Source organism: Diabrotica undecimpunctata, chromosome 9 (assembly GCF_040954645.1).
Source record: "Diabrotica undecimpunctata isolate CICGRU chromosome 9, icDiaUnde3, whole genome shotgun sequence".
Lineage (NCBI taxonomy): Eukaryota > Metazoa > Arthropoda > Insecta > Coleoptera > Chrysomelidae > Diabrotica > Diabrotica undecimpunctata.
In genome coordinates, this window is record NC_092811.1 from 45,515,316 (window position 1) to 45,538,176 (window position 22,861).

General features: G+C 36.5%; 2 protein-coding genes across 2 annotated transcripts; one reads left to right on the top strand and one right to left on the bottom strand.

The window, feature by feature from the left end:
* Positions 1-3,778: 3,778 nt before the first annotated feature.
* Positions 3,779-7,474, bottom strand: LOC140450590 (uncharacterized). The gene has a single exon (XM_072544246.1). The coding sequence runs from the start codon at positions 7,472-7,474 to the stop codon at positions 3,779-3,781; it is 3,696 nt and encodes a 1,231-aa protein (XP_072400347.1).
* A 12,075-nt stretch (positions 7,475-19,549) lies between these two features.
* On the top strand, positions 19,550-22,513 carry LOC140450591 (uncharacterized). Its single transcript, XM_072544247.1, has one exon. It carries the CDS (start codon positions 19,550-19,552, stop codon positions 22,511-22,513), a length of 2,964 nt encoding a protein of 987 aa, XP_072400348.1.
* The last annotated feature ends 348 nt before the right edge of the window (positions 22,514-22,861 follow it).

The window sequence follows — 22,861 nt, forward strand, 5'->3', positions numbered from 1 at the left end:
ACCACTGAAGAAATTGAAATAAAGCGAGGTGTGAGACAAGGGTATATACTGTCACCAACCCTGTTTAATCTCCATTCCGAAGACGTAATGAATAGAACACTCTCTGAGAGATCCGTAGGTATTAAAATAAATGGTGTTAGATTAAACAATCTGAGATTTGCCGACGACACCGTTCTGATCGCAGGAACACTTGAAGAGCTACAGACATTGGTGAATAAGATAGCAGACTGCAGCGAAGAATGTAGACTATCTTTGAACATAAAGAAAACTAAATTTATGGTAATATCGAAATCAACACAAAATGTCCAAAATTTATATTTACACAATGAAATTATCGATTGAGTTAGCAAATACAAATATTTGGGCACTTTTATAAATGAAGACAACGATAGCTCAGCAGAAATCAAAATAAGAATAGAAAAAGCCAGATCCATATTCACTAAAATGAAGAGAGTGTTCTGCGGAAGAGATTTGAGCCTTGAAATGAAACTTAGCCTGATGAGATGGTACGTACTTTCTGTGCTGTTCTACGGAATGGAATCATGGACGTTGAAAAAGATTGATACCAAAAAATTAGAGGTATTTGAACTGTGGATGTATCGCAGAATCCTGAGAATATCATGGACCGAGAGAGTCACAAATGTCGAGGTCTTGGGAAGAATGAATAAAGAAAAGGAAGTCATATTTACGATCAAAAAACGAAAACTGCAATACTTGGGACACATTACAAGAGGCGAAAGATATGAACTGCTTCGAATAATTATGCAAGGGAAAATAGCAGTAAAAAGGTCCGTAGGAAGAAGACGAAACTCCTGGATAAACAATCTACGGGAATGGTATAGCTGTAGCAACAACGAATTGTTTCGGTCAGCAGTTTTGAAAATACGTATAGCCCTGATGATCGCCAACCTTCGGAACGAGGATGGCACTTGAAGAAGAAGAAGACTATATGACCTTTGTGTATAAAAAGTAAATAAAAAGAGACGACCAAATTGTTCATCAATTAGTTCCATCAAAAAAGCATTATAATAAATTTGTTGTAACTCGTCTAAGAACACGTTGTACTGCCATAGGAGTAATAAAGTATTATAATAAACGAAATGAAACAAACATAATATGAAGGAAATTTGAAAGACAAACAAATTTTATTATGAATACTTCGGATGTTATGTCTAACGCGTTCCTAATAATAATACACCAATATACTGTGTCCGTACATTATATAAAACATTATTTTTACTTTTGTGTCACTTAAAAGTGATGATTTTAAACGGGTACTAATACCTATCCCGCTTTTAAGCGGCAATGAGCGGAGCGGGTATTTGTACCTGCCCCGCTTATAAGTGGCAATCCGCCAAAGCGGGTACTAGTACCCGACCCGCTCATAATGTGTTAATAGCAATCAACAACGTATCTAACCATTTTATGCTTCCAGTAAAAGCAAACCTTTACGCCGATGATCTTGTAATATATATGAGAAGTAAAAACCTAAAATCAGCTGCATCAATATTACAAAATACACTAAATAAATTAGAAGGGTGGTCTTTAGATATAGGCTTGATATTTTCAACCGAAAAAACTAAAGTAATAATATTTGACAAAAGGAAAACACAACACCACTTAAATTTAAAACTAAACGGAAATACTCTTATAACAATCAACGAAATCAAATTTTTGGGAATTACATTCGACTCTCAGTAGATATTGCGGCACTTGGCGCTGGGAAAATTTTACCGACCGTGGGAAAAAGCGGCATCCTTTGATGTTTGCACCTGCTCAGGTGTTCGGGTGACATCACGCTTACTGACAAGTCGAATCATTTTTTCTTTTCCTTTCTTTCCTCTTCTTCTTTTTCTTTCGCTAATCTGTTTTTCATCTCATGTTACCTTCTTCTATTCACTAATTGAACGTTCACTGCTTGACAGGGGAACTCAATATTTTATACACTGTTACATATAAGCTTTCGTTCTTTCGTCTAGTGCTCGACACATATTTTTTCGCCCAGTACTCTACATAGGTCTACGATTCTTTCCTCCAGTGCTATACATAGGTCTACGATTGTTTCCTCCAATGCTTTATATAGGTCTTCTTTTTTTTGTCCACGGCTAGACACAGATCTTGTCGCAAATCATCAAAGTGGTGTCCCACTGCCCAAATTAGATAACCAATATTTTCTTCTTTTCGTCCGTTGTCTACTTTTATATTTAGATGCTGATATATACAAGGTAAGGTGAGAAAACACAATTCATGTTACAGTGATAGTGGGGATATGATCACAGACGGTTCTTCGATAACCATCAGACAACAATTCCCCGATGCATATTAAAACATACAGAGAACACTTTACGTACTCAACTCAATAAGTGACAGCCCGGTTTGTAAGCGAGTCTGACAGACACCCTAAGTTTACAGTACTACTCCCACAATGTGGTACCTGGCGTGTTTCTGTGCGGCAAAAGTGGACCATCCGTTTATACTATAAAGGGGCCACCAAATATTCAACGTTGAAATGTGATATAATGTATCAATATGATCAATTATTAAAGAATAGTGACCAAAACTCTTGCGAGTTGCATACTATATTTTATCTACGATCATAAGTTAATTTTTTTAAAAAATCCAGAGTATATAATATACAGAAGAAATTTAAAAGGACAGTTTGAACAAAAATTCAGTCTTATCAGCAGTCAGTACGGAGAAGGTGCTACTGACAGAAAATGATATTAAAATGGTAGATAAGCGAAGGAATGAAATTGAGTGAATATATTATGAAAAAAAAAAACATATATTGAAGGCAAACGTAACCAATTCGGTTCGAACAAATTTTGTTCTTAACAGCATCCACCGCTAGTCGGTACGGTTACACGACTGCCGGAAGAGGTTTTGTTAGTATGGGACAAACAGTCAGTATGAAAGCGAAATGATTGTCTTTTTCCATCACACACTTGAATAAACATTTTTATTGATTTTATTAGAAGATACTTAAACTGAAAACTAAACTCCTGTTGGGTAACTGGCCATTAAAAACATAATGTAACATAAAAACGTAACAACTCGAACACTAGATCCTAATTTAATAAGATCGGTTGATAATTCGCCAATGGTCCATATCAGATATCTTTGTGAATAATATGTTTCAGTAGACATCTTTTACGATCTAATGCTAGACAACTCTTTGTTACGTTTTTATCAGAAAAATATGGCAACACGAACACTAGATCCTAATTTAATAAGATCGGTTCATAATTCGCCAATGGTCCATATCAGATATCTTTGTGAATAATATGTTTCAGTAGACGTCTTTACGATCTGATGCTAGACATATTTTTGTTACATTTTTATTAGAAAAAGGTGGCAACAGGAACACTTGATCTTAATTTATTAAGATCAGTTCATAATTCACCAGTAGTCGCTAACGGATATCTTTTTGGTAGTCTTAACATCTTCTAAAACTTAATGAACAAATTTTATGATATTTAACCCTAATATGCTATACATCGTTTTAAGATCTTTAAATTAATCAGTAACTCATAACAGATACCTGGTAACGTTGTTTTACTATAAAAATTTTAAAAGCCAACTACAATATGTGATAGAAAAACAGACAACCAAATAGACGCTGGATAATAGAGAACGGAAAACTAATTTATGAAAAATTCTTAAAAGACACATTTAATACTAATATAAAATATGTACATATAACTAAATAATAAAAAGCCGTGTATTAAAACTACAATAATCAATAATATTAACACTATAAATAAATTTATACATATTTTTAAATTTTCATTTTCTTATAACCAAAAGGAACGGAACTAAAATCTTCTAAAAATTTTCTTTTTGTAGAATGTGGTCGATAATTTTTATGGATTTCCTGTGTTATGACTTGATGTTCTGTTGTTCGTCTAACTTGTTTACTTATGATTTTAATACCTTCTGACTTTACAAGTACCATCTTTTTAATAGTATCAAAATTAATTAATTGCGAGTTTAAATAATTAAGGGAAATTCCCTTAACTTTGCAACAAAATTTTTCGTCACCATTAGGAAGTATATATTTATAAGCATAATTTTTGGGGCCTCCAGAAACGAACTCCGAAATATGACCACCACTTAGCTCATCAGTTAAATCACCAATACAGTCACCGGTAGGAAGATCAGGCAGACCGTCTCTGGAAATGTACACAATTGAATCGGTATCATAATATAAAGTACGCTCGCCCACCATGTCTAAATAGGAATACAGTTTGAGGCGGGCTAGAGCCGTAACGTATGAGGCCAGAACGACGTTTACAGTGGAAGACATTGAAAATGCTTCTTCCACATACTCCCACGTAACAACCAGTGTTTCCTCGTTTACAGGAACCACAGTATTTACATAGATCGAGGGATTAATTATCATAGCAAAGAATTCTTTAGGATTGTTTACAATAGAAGTTTTGGGAAGATTTTCTCGCTGTGCAAATTTACCCCAGAACGAATTAAGCATTAATTTAGCTAACGATCTAAGGCCAGGATTCGCCGTTATTTCGGTAAACTCTAACCGAACGTCTTCTATCTGGAGAAACTGTTCGATGTATCGGTTTTTTTCTTCGGCTGTTACACAACCACGGGGCCATCCTGAAGCTTGCTGCTTGATTTTGATGAATTTATTCATCATGTCGGAAAAGAGACCATTTTGATGTTTTGACAATTCACGGGTTTCGTACGACCAGATTTCGTAGGTCTCAACTATTTTGTAACCCTTTTCCAAAGCTTTTACAACTTCTTCAATTACCCATGTTCCTGTAAGTGACTTCTGTTCGTCGGAATGCTGACATTCTCCTTGCATAAAGTCCTCGCTGCATTTACGACAAAGAACAAACATGCATTTATTGTTTATTTTTGCGGGTAGAACAGGATGATAAAGGTTTGAGGGAGGAAGTACTTTACACTTTATTAAACCAGATACTCGTGATAAATCTATATGCCGGCATTCATCTCCTACAAAAATTTTAGGATGACCTAGAGGAAATTTTCCACGCTTACATACCCAAGGGTATAGGGAACAAACATCGACATATTTAATCTTTTCATTTTCTTGAGCCTTATAATACTCCACGGTGTTACCAGTACGACCACCATACAAAGCATCCCTAGCATTTATAGGTTGAGTTCTCATTAAGGGGTGATCCTCAGTAAATGATTTTATCTCAGGCGTCATAGTTTTTCTGAAGGCACACTCCCAGATTTCAACGACTTCATATCCCAGAGATTTTAGATATTGATTTTTGGCAGCGGTTCTGTCATAACGATTTTCCATGCAGTGTGAAGGATCGTCATGAAGAGGAGCCAATCTGTTTTCGGGATAACATTGGGGACAACCATGATAGTAACAACCCTGAAATTCAAACACGATATTTTCGTAAAGACCATCCACTTTACAAGTATTAATAACAGCCTCAAATCCTCGTGCAGCATGCTGTATTTTAATATTACGCTGTTTCTCTTCCCAAAGTAGCCACTGCAGAGCTATTTTTGACTGATTATCTTTAAAACGATAACCACCTTTAGGAATAAGACCTATTGTGTCAGATTGTAGAAAATTTCGCCTAAATACTTTACTACAAGTCGAGGCTACGGTAGTAGCTTCCATAAAAGGACAGACATTTGACGTATTCAATAATTGTTTCCTAAATGTAAGACAAGCCTGTGTTAATATCATGACATCGGAAATACAATAGTCAACGATCTCTTTCTGAAAATCAAAAACATAACCGTTAGCAACTTTAGCAGTATGCCAATTTATTAACTTATCACGTGCATCCTTCTTCAAATTATCGATATCATAGAATTTTAGAGAAGGTATAGGTCCGAGATAAGATTGATTTTCCCCTTTATTAAACAAATGTGGGAAATAGCCCTTTTTTAACTCTGTTAAACCAAAAGCTTTTGGTAAAGCTGACAAGGCCATAGGAAAATAATTAAGACTGTCGAGAAAACGGACATTCCCAACACTCATCGAAACTAACTTCGTACCCCGCATGATAAGATCAGGGGTTAAATCGGTCTTTGTGAGGATGTAATTCAACACGAACTGATTATCGAAACCCCCTCCGTTATGTGCCAAAACGACAACATTCTTAAATTTTTTCCTAATTTGAAGAACATATTCAATAAAAATAGAAATAACATTTTCGTTTAAAACATTTAGACGAAAACCGCATGTTTGACAAAACTGTAATTTTTCTTCCTGAAGACAATTGTAACATCGCTGACTAAATACACAGAGATTTGGTTCTTGAAGAAGTGAACCATCTAGCAATATTTTTTCCTGACGAGTCTCAAGATCATAAAAAATGAACAAAAAATCTTTTGAGGGAGGTTTACCAGAATCAGGCTGCATGTAACAAAGATGATCTGATGGGTAATTTTTACCACAAGTTTTACAGAAGATCTCCCCACAGATATGACTTTTAGTGTAGATTTTGTAACATTGCTTACACCTTTTAATTTTGTCACATATGTCGTTAATGTGAACGTTGAAACATACCTCACCATAAAAGTCCCGGCCGCATTTATCGCAGGGAACTTTAACAGCTTCTTTGGAACAAGCTGGTGAACGACGACATGCAAAGCACGTATCAACGCAGCTGTGTCCGTCTTTATGGTCGTAGGGTTGATAACATTTATCACAGAAATACGTACTGATAAACGCACTGGTCAGTGACCGAATTACATTAAAATGACCTTTATGAAAGAGAAGGTTTAATTTTGGTCCGTAAGTGTGCCCCTCATAAATGACATCACGTCCCTTAGTTCCATATCTATAGACCACAATCTTATAGTCTGTTAGATATGCCTGAAACTGTTGCAACTCAGGAATTCCAGCTCCCTCACTAGGAATAACAACACCAGACCTATCTATTAACTGCAATGCTCTTTCCCGTTGTATTTTCCCTCTATCGCGACATATTTTTGTAAGTTCAGGGTCTTTGTCAACGTAAGCTTTGGCTACAACCAAAGCGTATGCAAGGCATAGGTTATCGTTGTTTTTAATAACAACAATTCCTCGCCGTTTAGAACACTCCTCTTTAAATGAATTGTACTTACGACCTCTACCCTTTCCAGTAGGCATTTTTACGGTAGTAATACCAAGACAAAACGTTTCGGTGTTTAAACCGGTGCTGTTGCTCTGATATATGGAACTTATGTGGTTCCATATATCGTCAACTGTCACCTCTGAGGCTGGTTTTAACCTCATCCATCCCTGACCTCTAACGAAATCCTTGGAGCAAAAAGTGAAACCGACCTGATCATGTGGCAAAATATTTACAGTACCCTTTCGAACAATATCCTCGATGGCCTTTTTAATCCAACTTACGGGTTCCTCACCTGGCGGTACATCCTTAATTTTAAATTCCAGAGTTCGTCCCTGGACACCAAATTTACGGATTTTCGTGGTTTGATCTCTAACAATTAAAAACTTTTCCATTTTACGTATAATAAACTTATAAATTATTGTAAAATCAAAAAAATCAAAAAGTCAAATTTTTCAAAAAAAAATTATTATACTCACCAAAGTACGTCTAACCACTAGAAATATCTGGAACAGACTAAATAAAATACTTTAACGTAAGGTATAAGGTGTCCTCGACGCATCAAGGAATTTGGATATCGGTTAAAATACTTGGGAATTCCAAGGTTGGCCAAATCCAAATTTCTAATTGATTCGATGCAGGGAAAATCCACTTTCGCTTCGTAAAACAAAGGATTTGTTTTACATAAAAGCAGGTAGATTTTCTCTCATCGGTCAGTCGAGCTTGCCTCTTCTACTGTAGACCTAGTTGGTGCTATTATTGTCCCAACTAAGTTATTGTTTTATTTCTGATTTCTTATATACCATTTTTATTTTAGCATTATTGTATATTCAGACCTTTTCAGGTTAGAATATTACTTTGATCTATATTTGTTCATATACTGATTGTTTGATATTTTAATTGGTTATTTTGATTGTTTATTTTTCTTGTATTTTGTGTCTAAGTTGTTCTTCCGTAAGTTAAGAACACTTAGAAATATTTATCTTGCTTTTTATATTTTACATTTTGATTTGTACTTTGTCTAAGTAGTTCTTTCCGGTAAGTCAAAGAACTCTTAGAAATATTTCTCTGAATATTTGACTTGTTATTTTAATTGTTTGTCTAAGCCGTTCTTTTCCGGTAAGTCAAAGAACTCTTAGAAATATTTTCATAATCATTGTTGCATTATTATTTCCGATATTTTATCTAAGATATTTTTCTTAAGTTAAGAAAATACTTAATACATTTGTTTCTTTCATTTTCTATTTTATGCTAAGTTGTTTCTTCCGTAAGTCAAGAAACACTTAGCAATATTTTCACATCTTTTCTATATTTGATTTTTCTTATTTTCTTTTATAAGTCGTTTTTTCCGTAAGTCGAGAAACACTTATAAATATTTGTGCATTTATTTTACTATATTTGATTCTCTTGTTTATTTTCTATTCTAAGTTGTTTCTTCCGTAAGTCAAGAAACACTTAGACATATTTCTATAATCTGTTTCATTTTTGCATTTCTCGTTTTATATTTTGAGTATTTTATTTTTCCACTCTAAGTCGTTTCTTCCGTAAGTTAAGAAACACTTAGAAATATTTCCATATTTTACTCTCACATTTACATATTTCATTTATCTATATTTCTGTCCTAAGTTGTTTCTTCCGTAAGTCAAGAAACACTTAGAAACATTTTTTTCTTTGCATTATATTTTTATACCATTTAATTTAATTGTTTACTAAGTTATTCCTTCCGTAAGCCAAGGAATACTTAGATCATTTTTACCTATCTGTTTTCCATTTTTGCTCTGTTACTTTGTAACTGTTCCTTGGAACCGTTACCTATAACAGATATTTGTCACTGGAACTGTTATTTATAACAGCGGTAGTATTTAACCTTTCTACCAGCGACAAACCAAAGATGGTGAATACCCGATCCAATTCCGGGGATAGGAAGAAGCCCGAAGAGCCGGCGATGGGTCCTACAGGCCCAAATGCCCCCTCTCGGCAACATGGCGCCCAACAAACAAAACCCGAACTCACGACCCCAGGACCGTCTTCAAGCCAGCCTTCTACAGCTGACTTCATCTCTGCCCTAATGCAAGCGATGACGAGGACAACTGGATAGACTATCTCATCGACAACTCACTCCACGGCGATGCGAAGAAATGGGCCCAGAAGTTTACACACACGGACCTGCCGTACGACACATTCCGAGACCGTCTCCTAAGGAAATATAACGACCCTGCCGTGATTTCAGCCTTGACGTCAAAACTTCATGGAGAGCATCAACGGAAGGATGAACCCACGGAGGACTTTATCAACGGTAAATCAGCCTTATTCAGACGTCTCGCACCATACACCCCTGAGGACCAGAGGTGTATCACCATCGTAAACCAACTAAGACCCGACATCGCGATCTGCCTACGAGTGAACATTCCAAAGACCGAGGAGGACCTCCTAACAATAGCCCAAGGAATGGAAGCTGATACCCGCCGGAACACCGTCGCTAACAAACCCCAACATCAATCCCAGCAACAATCCCGACAGCGACAGCACTACCGTCCCCCACGTCAAAACAACACACCACGCCACCCTGAAGTGATCGAGGAATGGAGGAACCCCAACAGACAGTCCAGGATGCCACCGATGAGCCAACCACCACCTCCACTACCTCAGAACCAGGGAAACGCCAACAGGGGCGCCAACTAAACCCTGTTGTGAAGATGGTGCCCCAACTGAACCCGATTCAGACACGACCCTCGACGACAGGCCTCCCCCAACTCCATGGAAGGATCAACGGACAACGTGTGAAGATCTTAGTCGACACCGGTGCATCTGGGAACTTCATTCACCAGAGATTGATCCAGAGACGGGACCTGCAACGAGGATCAGGATTGGTTCAGCTGGCGTGCACGGGCAGCACGTCCCGCACCCTAGGGACTGCTGAAGTCAAGATTAACATCGAGACTCTGGATTCAACCGTCAACTGCGTGGTTATGGAGGACTTGAACCACGACGTTGTGTTGGGGATGCCTTGGTTGGAACAGGAAGAGGCCAATGTAGACATACCACGTAAATGTCTACACGTCGGTACCACCTGCAGAACCACCATTTACTGGAAGAACCCAGCAAAAAGGCAATCCAGGACGCAGCGGCTGGAACCCCATCAAGCTCCATCCTTCGCTTTGCAACAAGTTGAAAAGTTGATTCAAGAGTACGATGACGTTTTCGACGACCGTCTACGTCAGCCGACCACCAAGGCCACCGAAATGAAAATCGAAGTGACCGACGCCACGCCTATCAACGTTAAGCCCTATAAATATTCTACGGAGAAGAAGCAGATAATGGCCAAGGAGGTGAGAGAGATGCTAGCCGCAGGAGTCATCCGCCCCAGCAAATCTCCTTACAATAGCCCGGTGGTTATTGTAACCAAGAAGGATGGCACCCCCCGTTTCTGCGTAGACTATAGGAAGCTTAACAACGTGACCATCGACGAAGCCTCCAGCATGCCACCAATCCACGACTCCATCAAAGAGATTGGCACGGCTCAGATCTTCACCACCTTAGATCTGAAGAGTGGATTTTGGCAAGTCCCACTGCACAAGGACTCCAGCCCGAAGACAGCGTTCAGCCTGCCTGACGGGTCCTCATACGAATTTACGGTGATGCCCTTCGGCCTCAAGAACGGACCAGCTGTGTTCCAGAAGCTCGTGACTTCAGTCTTCGCAGGATACATCGATGTTTTCATCAAGGTATACATGGATGATATTATCATCTATTCAGAAGACTGGACCCAACACCAGAACCACCTCCGCCTGGTTCTAGAGAGACTTCGGACACACGGACTATGGGCATCCCTAAAAAAGTGTAAATTCGCAGCAGACGAACTGGAGTACCTAGGACACAAAATCACCTCTGCCAACACCCAACCTCTGGAGAAGCATGTGGAGAAAATCAAAGGCTTCGACACTCCACGGACGATGAAGCAACTGCGAAGCTTCATCGGGACAGCCAACTGGTTAAGGGATTTCATCCCTCGATTTTCGGACATCATAACACCCTTGACGGACCTCACCAAGGGTAATAAGAGACGGATGCACTGGAACGACGCCGCAGAAGCCGCCTTCCAACGTCTCAAGATCGAAATCGAGGGAGATCTCCTACTCCACCGACCAGACGCGTCCAAACCCTTCTGCCTCCAGACGGATGCCTCCGATGTCGGCATGGGCGCAGTCCTGTTCCAAGGAACCCAAGACGACAAGAGAGTCATCGCATATGCCTCCACGAAGTTAAAACCAGCAGAAACCCGTTACCATATTAACGAGAAAGAGTGCCTCGCATTAGTTTGGGCACTCAAGAGGTACAAGCACTTCCTCCAGGATCAGCACTTCACGCTGTACACCGACAGTCAGGCTCTCCTGTGGCTCCATCGGTTCAAGGAAGACAAGGCCAAACTATCCCGATGGGCCTTGCTACTTCAGGAGTTCAACTTCACCGTGATACATATCCCAGGGAAGGAGAACGAACTCCCTGACCACTTGTCCAGGAACCCAACCACGGAGAGAGAAGAAGAAGCTGACCAAGACGAGGAAGTGGTGCGACTTAGCTGGCCTACAACGGACGTGGAGGAAGACGAGTCCTTTCCTCTACTATGTATGATGGAGGACGTCGACGAGGATGAAGACACCAACCCCATCCTAGATGATCTGGTTGACCTACCACTCCAGGATAAAATCCGGAGAAGCCACCAGACACACCACGGTATGCAGCGGTTTCGGAGACGCTACCTAGAGATCTCCGGACGTGGACCACGGAACGAAGTCGAAGAAAACCTTCTCCGTAAATTCACACTAGTCGATAACGCCGCTTACTACAACGCTGGACCAGACCACAGGACGCTGATAGTACCCCCATCCCTCCGGAAGGATGTGATGAAGGTCTATCACGACTCAGAGGAGGCCAACCACCCAGGACAAGACGAGACCATCCGGGCCATTAAAAATATCTATTACTGGCCCACATTATCAAAGGATGTTCGCGCCTACGTCAAGTCCTGCCTGACCTGCTTGAGGACCAAAGCTGCTCCACGACAACCAGCAGCTCCTGTGATGCCCAGGGAACCCGCCAACCCCTGGGAGAGAGTGTCCTTCGACATTTTGGGACCATATCCACCAGCCAGAGGAACACGCAACCGCTACATCCTCTTGGCGACAGATTGCTTGAGCAACTGGGTGGAATATCGATGCGTCCAATCTACAAAAAGCCGGGACATCATCCAGTTCCTCAAGGAGGAAATCTGCGGCCGCTGGGGGAAACCTACCACCCTCATCACGGACAACGCAGCCCAATTTCGGACAGATGCATGGGAGAGATTCTTGAGACGGCACAACATCAAAGCCGAATTTAGCCCTATCTTCCACCAGAGGGCCAACCCGGTTGAACGCCGAGCTCAGGAGCTCAAAAAGGGACTCCGCGCCCGATGCAAAACTGCAAATGATCCGAAATGGGAATCCTACCTGGCTGACATCATGTTCAGCCTAAGGACACGGAGGAACGAGGCCACCCAGGAAACACCCGCTGAACTTCTGCTAGGCTATCTGCCACGGCGCGCAGAAGAAACACAGCGTGAGCATCGTCTGGCAAACACCGCAGCCAGACGAGACGAAAGGGTTGCCAGAGCGGTTCAAAAGGCCACTGTATATGCGAGGAACATGTTTCCTGACAACCCTAACGCTCCACCCGCCAGGAGGTTCATCGAAGGAGAGCAGGTCATGGTGAGGAACCACGTCCGAGGGAACTTCGGACCGACATGGACGGGACCACACACGATCCTGAAGGTGCTAGGCGATCATACCTATGAGATACACCGCGACCGGGACGTGAATAGGACCATCCATGTAGATGACATCCGCGCTGCTCCTCCACCTAGGGACGAACCTCCAGAGCAGGATTAAGGTTATTACGACACGTGTAGATATCAAGGTGAACTGAGTAACCTTATATCTTCACGACGTCGTAAGACCTTCCTCAGGGTGAATTAAGTAGCCCTGCCAGAACAGCTGAGGATAACGGGGCCCTGTTACGAAACGTTACAGACACCAGGGTGAATCGAGTAACTCTACGTGTTTTGAAACGTCGTAAGGCCCCAGCCGGGTGAATTAAGTAGCCTGGCCGAAACACCTGGACCACCTGGACCACCGGGACCAAATTTCTAATTGATTCGATGCAGGGAAAATCCACTTTCGCTTCGTAAAACAAAGGATTTGTTTTACATAAAAGCAGGTAGATTTTCTCTCATCGGTCAGTCGAGCTTGCCTCTTCTACTGTAGACCTAGTTGGTGCTATTATTGTCCCAACTAAGTTATTGTTTTATTTCTGATTTCTTATATACCATTTTTATTTTAGCATTATTGTATATTCAGACCTTTTCAGGTTAGAATATTACTTTGATCTATATTTGTTCATATACTGATTGTTTGATATTTTAATTGGTTATTTTGATTGTTTATTTTTCTTGTATTTTGTGTCTAAGTTGTTCTTCCGTAAGTTAAGAACACTTAGAAATATTTATCTTGCTTTTTATATTTTACATTTTGATTTGTACTTTGTCTAAGTAGTTCTTTCCGGTAAGTCAAAGAACTCTTAGAAATATTTCTCTGAATATTTGACTTGTTATTTTAATTGTTTGTCTAAGCCGTTCTTTTCCGGTAAGTCAAAGAACTCTTAGAAATATTTTCATAATCATTGTTGCATTATTATTTCCGATATTTTATCTAAGATATTTTTCTTAAGTTAAGAAAATACTTAATACATTTGTTTCTTTCATTTTCTATTTTATGCTAAGTTGTTTCTTCCGTAAGTCAAGAAACACTTAGCAATATTTTCACATCTTTTCTATATTTGATTTTTCTTATTTTCTTTTATAAGTCGTTTCTTCCGTAAGTCAAGAAACACTTATAAATATTTGTGCATTTATTTTACTATATTTGATTCTCTTGTTTATTTTCTATTCTAAGTTGTTTCTTCCGTAAGTCAAGAAACACTTAGACATATTTCTATAATCTGTTTCATTTTTGCATTTCTCGTTTTATATTTTGAGTATTTTATTTTTCCACTCTAAGTCGTTTCTTCCGTAAGTTAAGAAACACTTAGAAATATTTCCATATTTTACTCTCACATTTACATATTTCATTTATCTATATTTCTGTCCTAAGTTGTTTCTTCCGTAAGTCAAGAAACACTTAGAAACATTTTTTTCTTTGCATTATATTTTTATACCATTTAATTTAATTGTTTACTAAGTTATTCCTTCCGTAAGCCAAGGAATACTTAGATCATTTTTACCTATCTGTTTTCCATTTTTGCTCTGTTACTTTGTAACTGTTCCTTGGAACCGTTACCTATAACAGATATTTGTCACTGGAACTGTTATTTATAACAGCGGTAGTATTTAACCTTTCTACCAGCGACAAACCAAAGATGGTGAATACCCGATCCAATTCCGGGGATAGGAAGAAGCCCGAAGAGCCGGCGATGGGTCCTACAGGCCCAAATGCCCCCTCTCGGCAACAAAGGTAGACTTCTAGCTGGACGGAAAACTGAACGATAATTCCAAAGGCCCCAAAAAGGTTTAGATTTATGTAAAAATGTGTAAGAATCAATCTAAAAGAGTAGATCTGTTTAAATTTATAAATTTGGTTACACCTTAAAAGTGGGTAACAGTGCTACACAAAACCAAACATGAAAGTAGTGGAAGAAGCGTTGTATTAATAAAAAAAAAAACTATACCTCACTTGATCGTTTATTGTAGCGGCCACAATGCCTAAACCGTGCGATTGAAGAACGGCGTGAGATTGTCAGGATGTACTGCAGAAGTTAAAAACATGTGTGAAGTATGCAATATACCTAAGTCATATGAAGTAAAAAGCACATCAAAAAAAAAATTGTAAAGATATTAAATACTATGGACTTAATATAAATGTCATATGCTATAAATATCACAAAAAAAAAATATGAGCCGAGAAAGAAGCCATTTATAACATGTTGCTAAAAGCTTTGAAAAAGGTTCAAAGTTCAAACTTTCCCGAATTATGTAATTTTAAATAATTCGTTAACAATTTATAATAAAAATACTAAAAAGTAACCTTTTGTAAAATATATGTAAGCATCAACACAGAACCCGGTACTAATAACATTAGGTCAAAATCGGGGTAAATGGATACCGTTTACCACTAAATTCTGGTCTATTAGTTATAAGGCATTTAAGAAATAGCAGTATCAATACGACAAAACTTGGTCCAGTATGAAATTTATGGTAAAATTACGGGGCGGTTTGTATTTATAAACAATTTAAAAAATTTAAGAGAAGGTGCATGTAAGAAGGAAAAGAGCTTTCCCAAAAAGTTTATTTATAGTGATTGTTAGAATTAATTCGGAAGTTTTAATTTGGTATCTTTTCTACTTAGAATTTATTTATTGGGAACAATTATTTACACAAGTAACACATCTCGAGAAAATTTATAAACGGACACTTTCGATAACCCTTTAAAATATATATTTACACAAGAATTTTCGCATTTAATATTTTGCGGTTAGTAGTGTATATTTCAATAGATATAAAGGACAAAAACGTTTATTAACATGTATAACAAAGTTGTAAAAGCACAGTAAAAAATTGTCAAACTTTTCCGAAATAAAAGAAAAATTAATAAAAGTATAGTATTTCTTGAAGATATATTTAAAAGATTCGTAGCTTACTTGAAAAATGTTAAGATTTTTCACTAATATTTTCTCTTTTTAAATTTGTTTATCTATACATACCAATAAAAAACTGCATATATTTTAAAAACTATAACGATTTACCTTATGAACTCCCTAATAACTGTTAAGTAACCACATATACAATAAAATATATTTTTTAAACCTACAAAACAAGCAAATTTTCATGTGTGATATCATACAGCAAAATTAAAATACATTTACCGATTTACAAGAAATTAATCAACAGTTTGAATTTTTAAATTAAATCTTATTTGTGTAACCTGCCTTCATCAATTTGACACATTTGTAAAGAAATCACTATAAGGTAAAAAGTAAATGGCCTATAAATCAAATATATACACTTTGTAATACCTGTGACAAGATTTTCTCATCTCTGAGGTAAAACAGTTAAGTAGCATAAACGCCTAATTTAATTACGAATATTTATAAAAATCACGTTTTAATACAGTTAAACTAAATATATTTAACTGTCTCTGAATAACTTATTATTTTGTGACATGCATGGCCCTAACAACCCTATTATGCAATTTCGAAAGGGTTAAGACAGCTTTTTTCTTTGATCGTATTTATTAATTTTCTCGATTGAACGGTAACGTAGAAAAACTATAAAAATATATTCCTTTCTTTCTAACTCCTTTGTATACGTACAACTACTTTAAAGATTTTTCAAATATAAAAACCATCTTAGTCAAAAAAATTAAAAGCAATATTTTTTAATTATGTTTTAACAGAACGAAAAATTTTTAATATTAAAAAAAAAAATTTCGTTCATTTTAATTAATTCGGTAGTACTAATATAGAATACCAAATAACGAGTAAACTATAATAGGTATCTAAATATAAAACCCAAGACCAATTCCAAGAAATTCCTATATAATTTTAAAATGTTCATTTCCAAGATCCATTTATAGCATGGTTAGAACTAATTAAAAATGTATAATTTAATATTATCTTGAATTTAATGGTTAGTTAGGTATTAGGAATAGAAATAGGTACCTATGGGCGATAATTGAGAGATTTATTAATAAATCTAAACTTTTGGGAACTCCACTACGTATGACCTTTTTAGAAGATTTGGTTACAAAAGAATTTACACTATTTTTATAGTCATTAATTTATATATATATATATATATATATATATATATATATATATATATATATATATAAATAAAAGTATCTTAACTTATTTGAAGAAATTGATGGATGTATTAGTACTTTTCAAAAGTTGTAACTGCAAAGTTAAAATTTGGCCAAATTACCGAAATAAAAGAAAAATGTTGAAAGTATATAATTTTATGAAGATATACTGAAAAGATTCAAATCTTACTTAAAAGTGTAAGATAATATTTTTCTTTGTTTTATAGTTTATTAAAATTTATTAACCTTTACATACCAATAAAACAAACGGCATATTCAAAAAAACTATAACAAAGATTTACCTTAACGCACTCACTAACAATTATTACCAAGCAGCCACAAATAAAATAAAGATATTTTAAGTAAACAAAAAAAAAATAAGAACAGTTATCACCGTCAACGCGTTAATTATTTCTACAAAACCAATTATTATTCGAAGTAAAATATCATTTAGCTTACCTTTAATAAAAAATTCACTAAATCACTAGGTTTGTTACTTTACCACAAAATACTAATTAGAACTCATACCAAATATCGACTATTATTTTATATATAGGTTAAGAATACAACTTGTTATGACAAGAAAAGTGGGGTGAATGTATTAAACCGCACCTGCTCCTTAAAATGCGAGATGCAAAAGTAGTGTGTATGGGCAAAATGAGGAGGAGGTCAATGGCATGGATACTAATACTTTTGTATCCCGCATTTTGAGGAGCACATGCGTTTGAATACATTCACCCCAGTATATTAAATATATTTAGTTTAACTGTATTAAAACGTGATTTTTATAAATATTCGTAATTAAATTAGGCGTTTATGCTACTTAACTGTTTTACCTCAGAGATGAGAAAATCTTGTCACAGGTATTACAAAGTGTATATATTTGATTTATAGGCCATTTACTTTTTACCTTATAGTGATTTCTTTACAAATGTGTCAAATTGATGAAGGCAGGTTACACAAATAAGATTTAATTTAAAAATTCAAACTGTTGATTAATTTCTTGTAAATCGGTAAATGTATTTTAATTTTGCTGTATGATATCACACATGAAAATTTGCTTGTTTTGTAGGTTTAAAAAATATATTTTATTGTATATGTGGTTACTTAACAGTTATTAGGGAGTTCATAAGGTAAATCGTTATAGTTTTTAAAATATATGCAGTTTTTTATTGGTATGTATAGATAAACAAATTTAAAAAGAGAAAATATTAGTGAAAAATCTTAACATTTTTCAAGTAAGCTACGAATCTTTTAAATATATCTTCAAGAAATACTATACTTTTATTAATTTTTCTTTTATTTCGGAAAAGTTTGACAATTTTTTACTGTGCTTTTACAACTTTGTTATACATGTTAATAAACGTTTTTGTCCTTTATATCTATTGAAATATACACTACTAACCGCAAAATATTAAATGCGAAAATTCTTGTGTAAATATATATTTTAAAGGGTTATCGAAAGTGTCCGTTTATAAATTTTCTCGAGATGTGTTACTTGTGTAAATAATTGTTCCCAATAAATAAATTCTAAGTAGAAAAGATACCAAATTAAAACTTCCGAATTAATTCTAACAATCACTATAAATAAACTTTTTGGGAAAGCTCTTTTCCTTCTTACATGCACCTTCTCTTAAATTTTTTAAATTGTTTATAAATACAAACCGCCCCGTAATTTTACCATAAATTTCATACTGGACCAAGTTTTGTCGTATTGATACTGCTATTTCTTAAATGCCTTATAACTAATAGACCAGAATTTAGTGGTAAACGGTATCCATTTACCCCGATTTTGACCTAATGTTATTAGTACCGGGTTCTGTGTTGATGCTTACATATATTTTACAAAAGGTTACTTTTTAGTATTTTTATTATAAATTGTTAACGAATTATTTAAAATTACATAATTCGGGAAAGTTTGAACTTTGAACCTTTTTCAAAGCTTTTAGCAACATGTTATAAATGGCTTCTTTCTCGGCTCATATTTTTTTTTTTTGTGATATTTATAGCATATGACATTTATATTAAGTCCATAGTATTTAATATCTTTACAATTTTTTTTTTTTTGATGTGCTTTTTACTTCATATGCCTTAGGTATATTGCATACTTCACACATGTTTTTAACTTCTGCAGTACATCCTGACAATCTCACGCCGTTCTTCAATCGCACGGTTTAGGCATTGTGGCCGCTACAATAAACGATCAAGTGAGGTATAGTTTTTTTTTTATTAATACAACGCTTCTTCCACTACTTTCATGTTTGGTTTTGTGTAGCACTGTTACCCACTTTTAAGGTGTAACCAAATTTATAAATTTAAACAGATCTACTCTTTTAGATTGATTCTTACACATTTTTACATAAATCTAAACCTTTTTGGGGCCTTTGGAATTATCGTTCAGTTTTCCGTCCAGCTAGAAGTCTACCTTATACCTTACGTTAAAGTATTTTATTTAGTCTGTTCCAGATATTTCTAGTGTTCAGACGTACTTTGGTGAGTATAATAATTTTTTTTTGAAAAATTTGACTTTTTGATTTTTTTGATTTTACAATAATTTATAAGTTTATTATACGTAAAATGGAAAAGTTTTTAATTGTCAGAGATCAAACCACGAAAATCCGTAAATTTGGTGTCCAGGGACGAACTCTGGAATTTAAAATTAAGGATGTACCGCCAGGTGAGGAACCCGTAAGTTGGATTAAAAAGGCCATCGAGGATATTGTTCGAAAGGGTACTGTAAATATTTTGCCACATGATCAGGTCGGTTTCACTTTTTGCTCCAAGGATTTCGTTAGAGGTCAGGGATGGATGAGGTTAAAACCAGCCTCAGAGGTGACAGTTGACGATATATGGAACCACATAAGTTCCATATATCAGAGCAACAGCACCGGTTTAAACACCGAAACGTTTTGTCTTGGTATTACTACCGTAAAAATGCCTACTGGAAAGGGTAGAGGTCGTAAGTACAATTCATTTAAAGAGGAGTGTTCTAAACGGCGAGGAATTGTTGTTATTAAAAACAACGATAACCTATGCCTTGCATACGCTTTGGTTGTAGCCAAAGCTTACGTTGACAAAGACCCTGAACTTACAAAAATATGTCGCGATAGAGGGAAAATACAACGGGAAAGAGCATTGCAGTTAATAGATAGGTCTGGTGTTGTTATTCCTAGTGAGGGAGCTGGAATTCCTGAGTTGCAACAGTTTCAGGCATATCTAACAGACTATAAGATTGTGGTCTATAGATATGGAACTAAGGGACGTGATGTCATTTATGAGGGGCACACTTACGGACCAAAATTAAACCTTCTCTTTCATAAAGGTCATTTTAATGTAATTCGGTCACTGACCAGTGCGTTTATCAGTACGTATTTCTGTGATAAATGTTATCAACCCTACGACCATAAAGACGGACACAGCTGCGTTGATACGTGCTTTGCATGTCGTCGTTCACCAGCTTGTTCCAAAGAAGCTGTTAAAGTTCCCTGCGATAAATGCGGCCGGGACTTTTATGGTGAGGTATGTTTCAACGTTCACATTAACGACATATGTGACAAAATTAAAAGGTGTAAGCAATGTTACAAAATCTACACTAAAAGTCATATCTGTGGGGAGATCTTCTGTAAAACTTGTGGTAAAAATTACCCATCAGATCATCTTTGTTACATGCAGCCTGATTCTGGTAAACCTCCCTCAAAAGATTTTTTGTTCATTTTTTATGATCTTGAGACTCGTCAGGAAAAAATATTGCTAGATGGTTCACTTCTTCAAGAACCAAATCTCTGTGTATTTAGTCAGCGATGTTACAATTGTCTTCAGGAAGAAAAATTACAGTTTTGTCAAACATGCGGTTTTCGTCTAAATGTTTTAAACGAAAATGTTATTTCTATTTTTATTGAATATGTTCTTCAAATTAGGAAAAAATTTAATAAGAATGTTGTCGTTTTGGCACATAACGGAGGGGGTTTCGATAATCAGTTCGTGTTGAATTACATCCTCACAAAGACCGATTTAACCCCTGATCTTATCATGCGGGGTACGAAGTTAGTTTCGATGAGTGTTGGGAATGTCCGTTTTCTCGACAGTCTTAATTATTTTCCTATGGCCTTGTCAGCTTTACCAAAAGCTTTTGGTTTAACAGAGTTAAAAAAGGGCTATTTCCCACATTTGTTTAATAAAGGGGAAAATCAATCTTATCTCGGACCTATACCTTCTCTAAAATTCTATGATATCGATAATTTGAAGAAGGATGCACGTGATAAGTTAATAAATTGGCATACTGCTAAAGTTGCTAACGGTTATGTTTTTGATTTTCAGAAAGAGATCGTTGACTATTGTATTTCCGATGTCATGATATTAACACAGGCTTGTCTTACATTTAGGAAACAATTATTGAATACGTCAAATGTCTGTCCTTTTATGGAAGCTACTACCGTAGCCTCGACTTGTAGTAAAGTATTTAGGCGAAATTTTCTACAATCTGACACAATAGGTCTTATTCCTAAAGGTGGTTATCGTTTTAAAGATAATCAGTCAAAAATAGCTCTGCAGTGGCTACTTTGGGAAGAGAAACAGCGTAATATTAAAATACAGCATGCTGCACGAGGATTTGAGGCTGTTATTAATACTTGTAAAGTGGATGGTCTTTACGAAAATATCGTGTTTGAATTTCAGGGTTGTTACTATCATGGTTGTCCCCAATGTTATCCCGAAAACAGATTGGCTCCTCTTCATGACGATCCTTCACACTGCATGGAAAATCGTTATGACAGAACCGCTGCCAAAAATCAATATCTAAAATCTCTGGGATATGAAGTCGTTGAAATCTGGGAGTGTGCCTTCAGAAAAACTATGACGCCTGAGATAAAATCATTTACTGAGGATCACCCCTTAATGAGAACTCAACCTATAAATGCTAGGGATGCTTTGTATGGTGGTCGTACTGGTAACACCGTGGAGTATTATAAGGCTCAAGAAAATGAAAAGATTAAATATGTCGATGTTTGTTCCCTATACCCTTGGGTATGTAAGCGTGGAAAATTTCCTCTAGGTCATCCTAAAATTTTTGTAGGAGATGAATGCCGGCATATAGATTTATCACGAGTATCTGGTTTAATAAAGTGTAAAGTACTTCCTCCCTCAAACCTTTATCATCCTGTTCTACCCGCAAAAATAAACAATAAATGCATGTTTGTTCTTTGTCGTAAATGCAGCGAGGACTTTATGCAAGGAGAATGTCAGCATTCCGACGAACAGAAGTCACTTACAGGAACATGGGTAATTGAAGAAGTTGTAAAAGCTTTGGAAAAGGGTTACAAAATAGTTGAGACCTACGAAATCTGGTCGTACGAAATCCGTGAATTGTCAAAACATCAAAATGGTCTCTTTTCCGACATGATGAATAAATTCATCAAAATCAAGCAGCAAGCTTCAGGATGGCCCCGTGGTTGTGTAACAGCCGAAGAAAAAAACCGATACATCGAACAGTTTCTCCAGATAGAAGACGTCGTTTACCGAAATAACGGCGAATCCTGGCCTTAGATCGTTAGCTAAATTAATGCTTAATTCGTTCTGGGGTAAATTTGCACAGCGAGAAAATCTTCCCAAAACTTCTATTGTAAACAATCCTAAAGAATTCTTTGCTATGATAATTAATCCCTCGATCTATGTAAATACTGTGGTTCCTGTAAACGAGGAAACACTGGTTGTTACGTGGGAGTATGTGGAAGAAGCATTTTCAATGTCTTCCACTGTAAACGTCGTTCTGGCCTCATACGTTACGGCTCTAGCCCGCCTCAAACTGTATTCCTATTTAGACATGGTGGGCGAGCGTACTTTATATTATGATACCGATTCAATTGTGTACATTTCCAGAGACGGTCTGCCTGA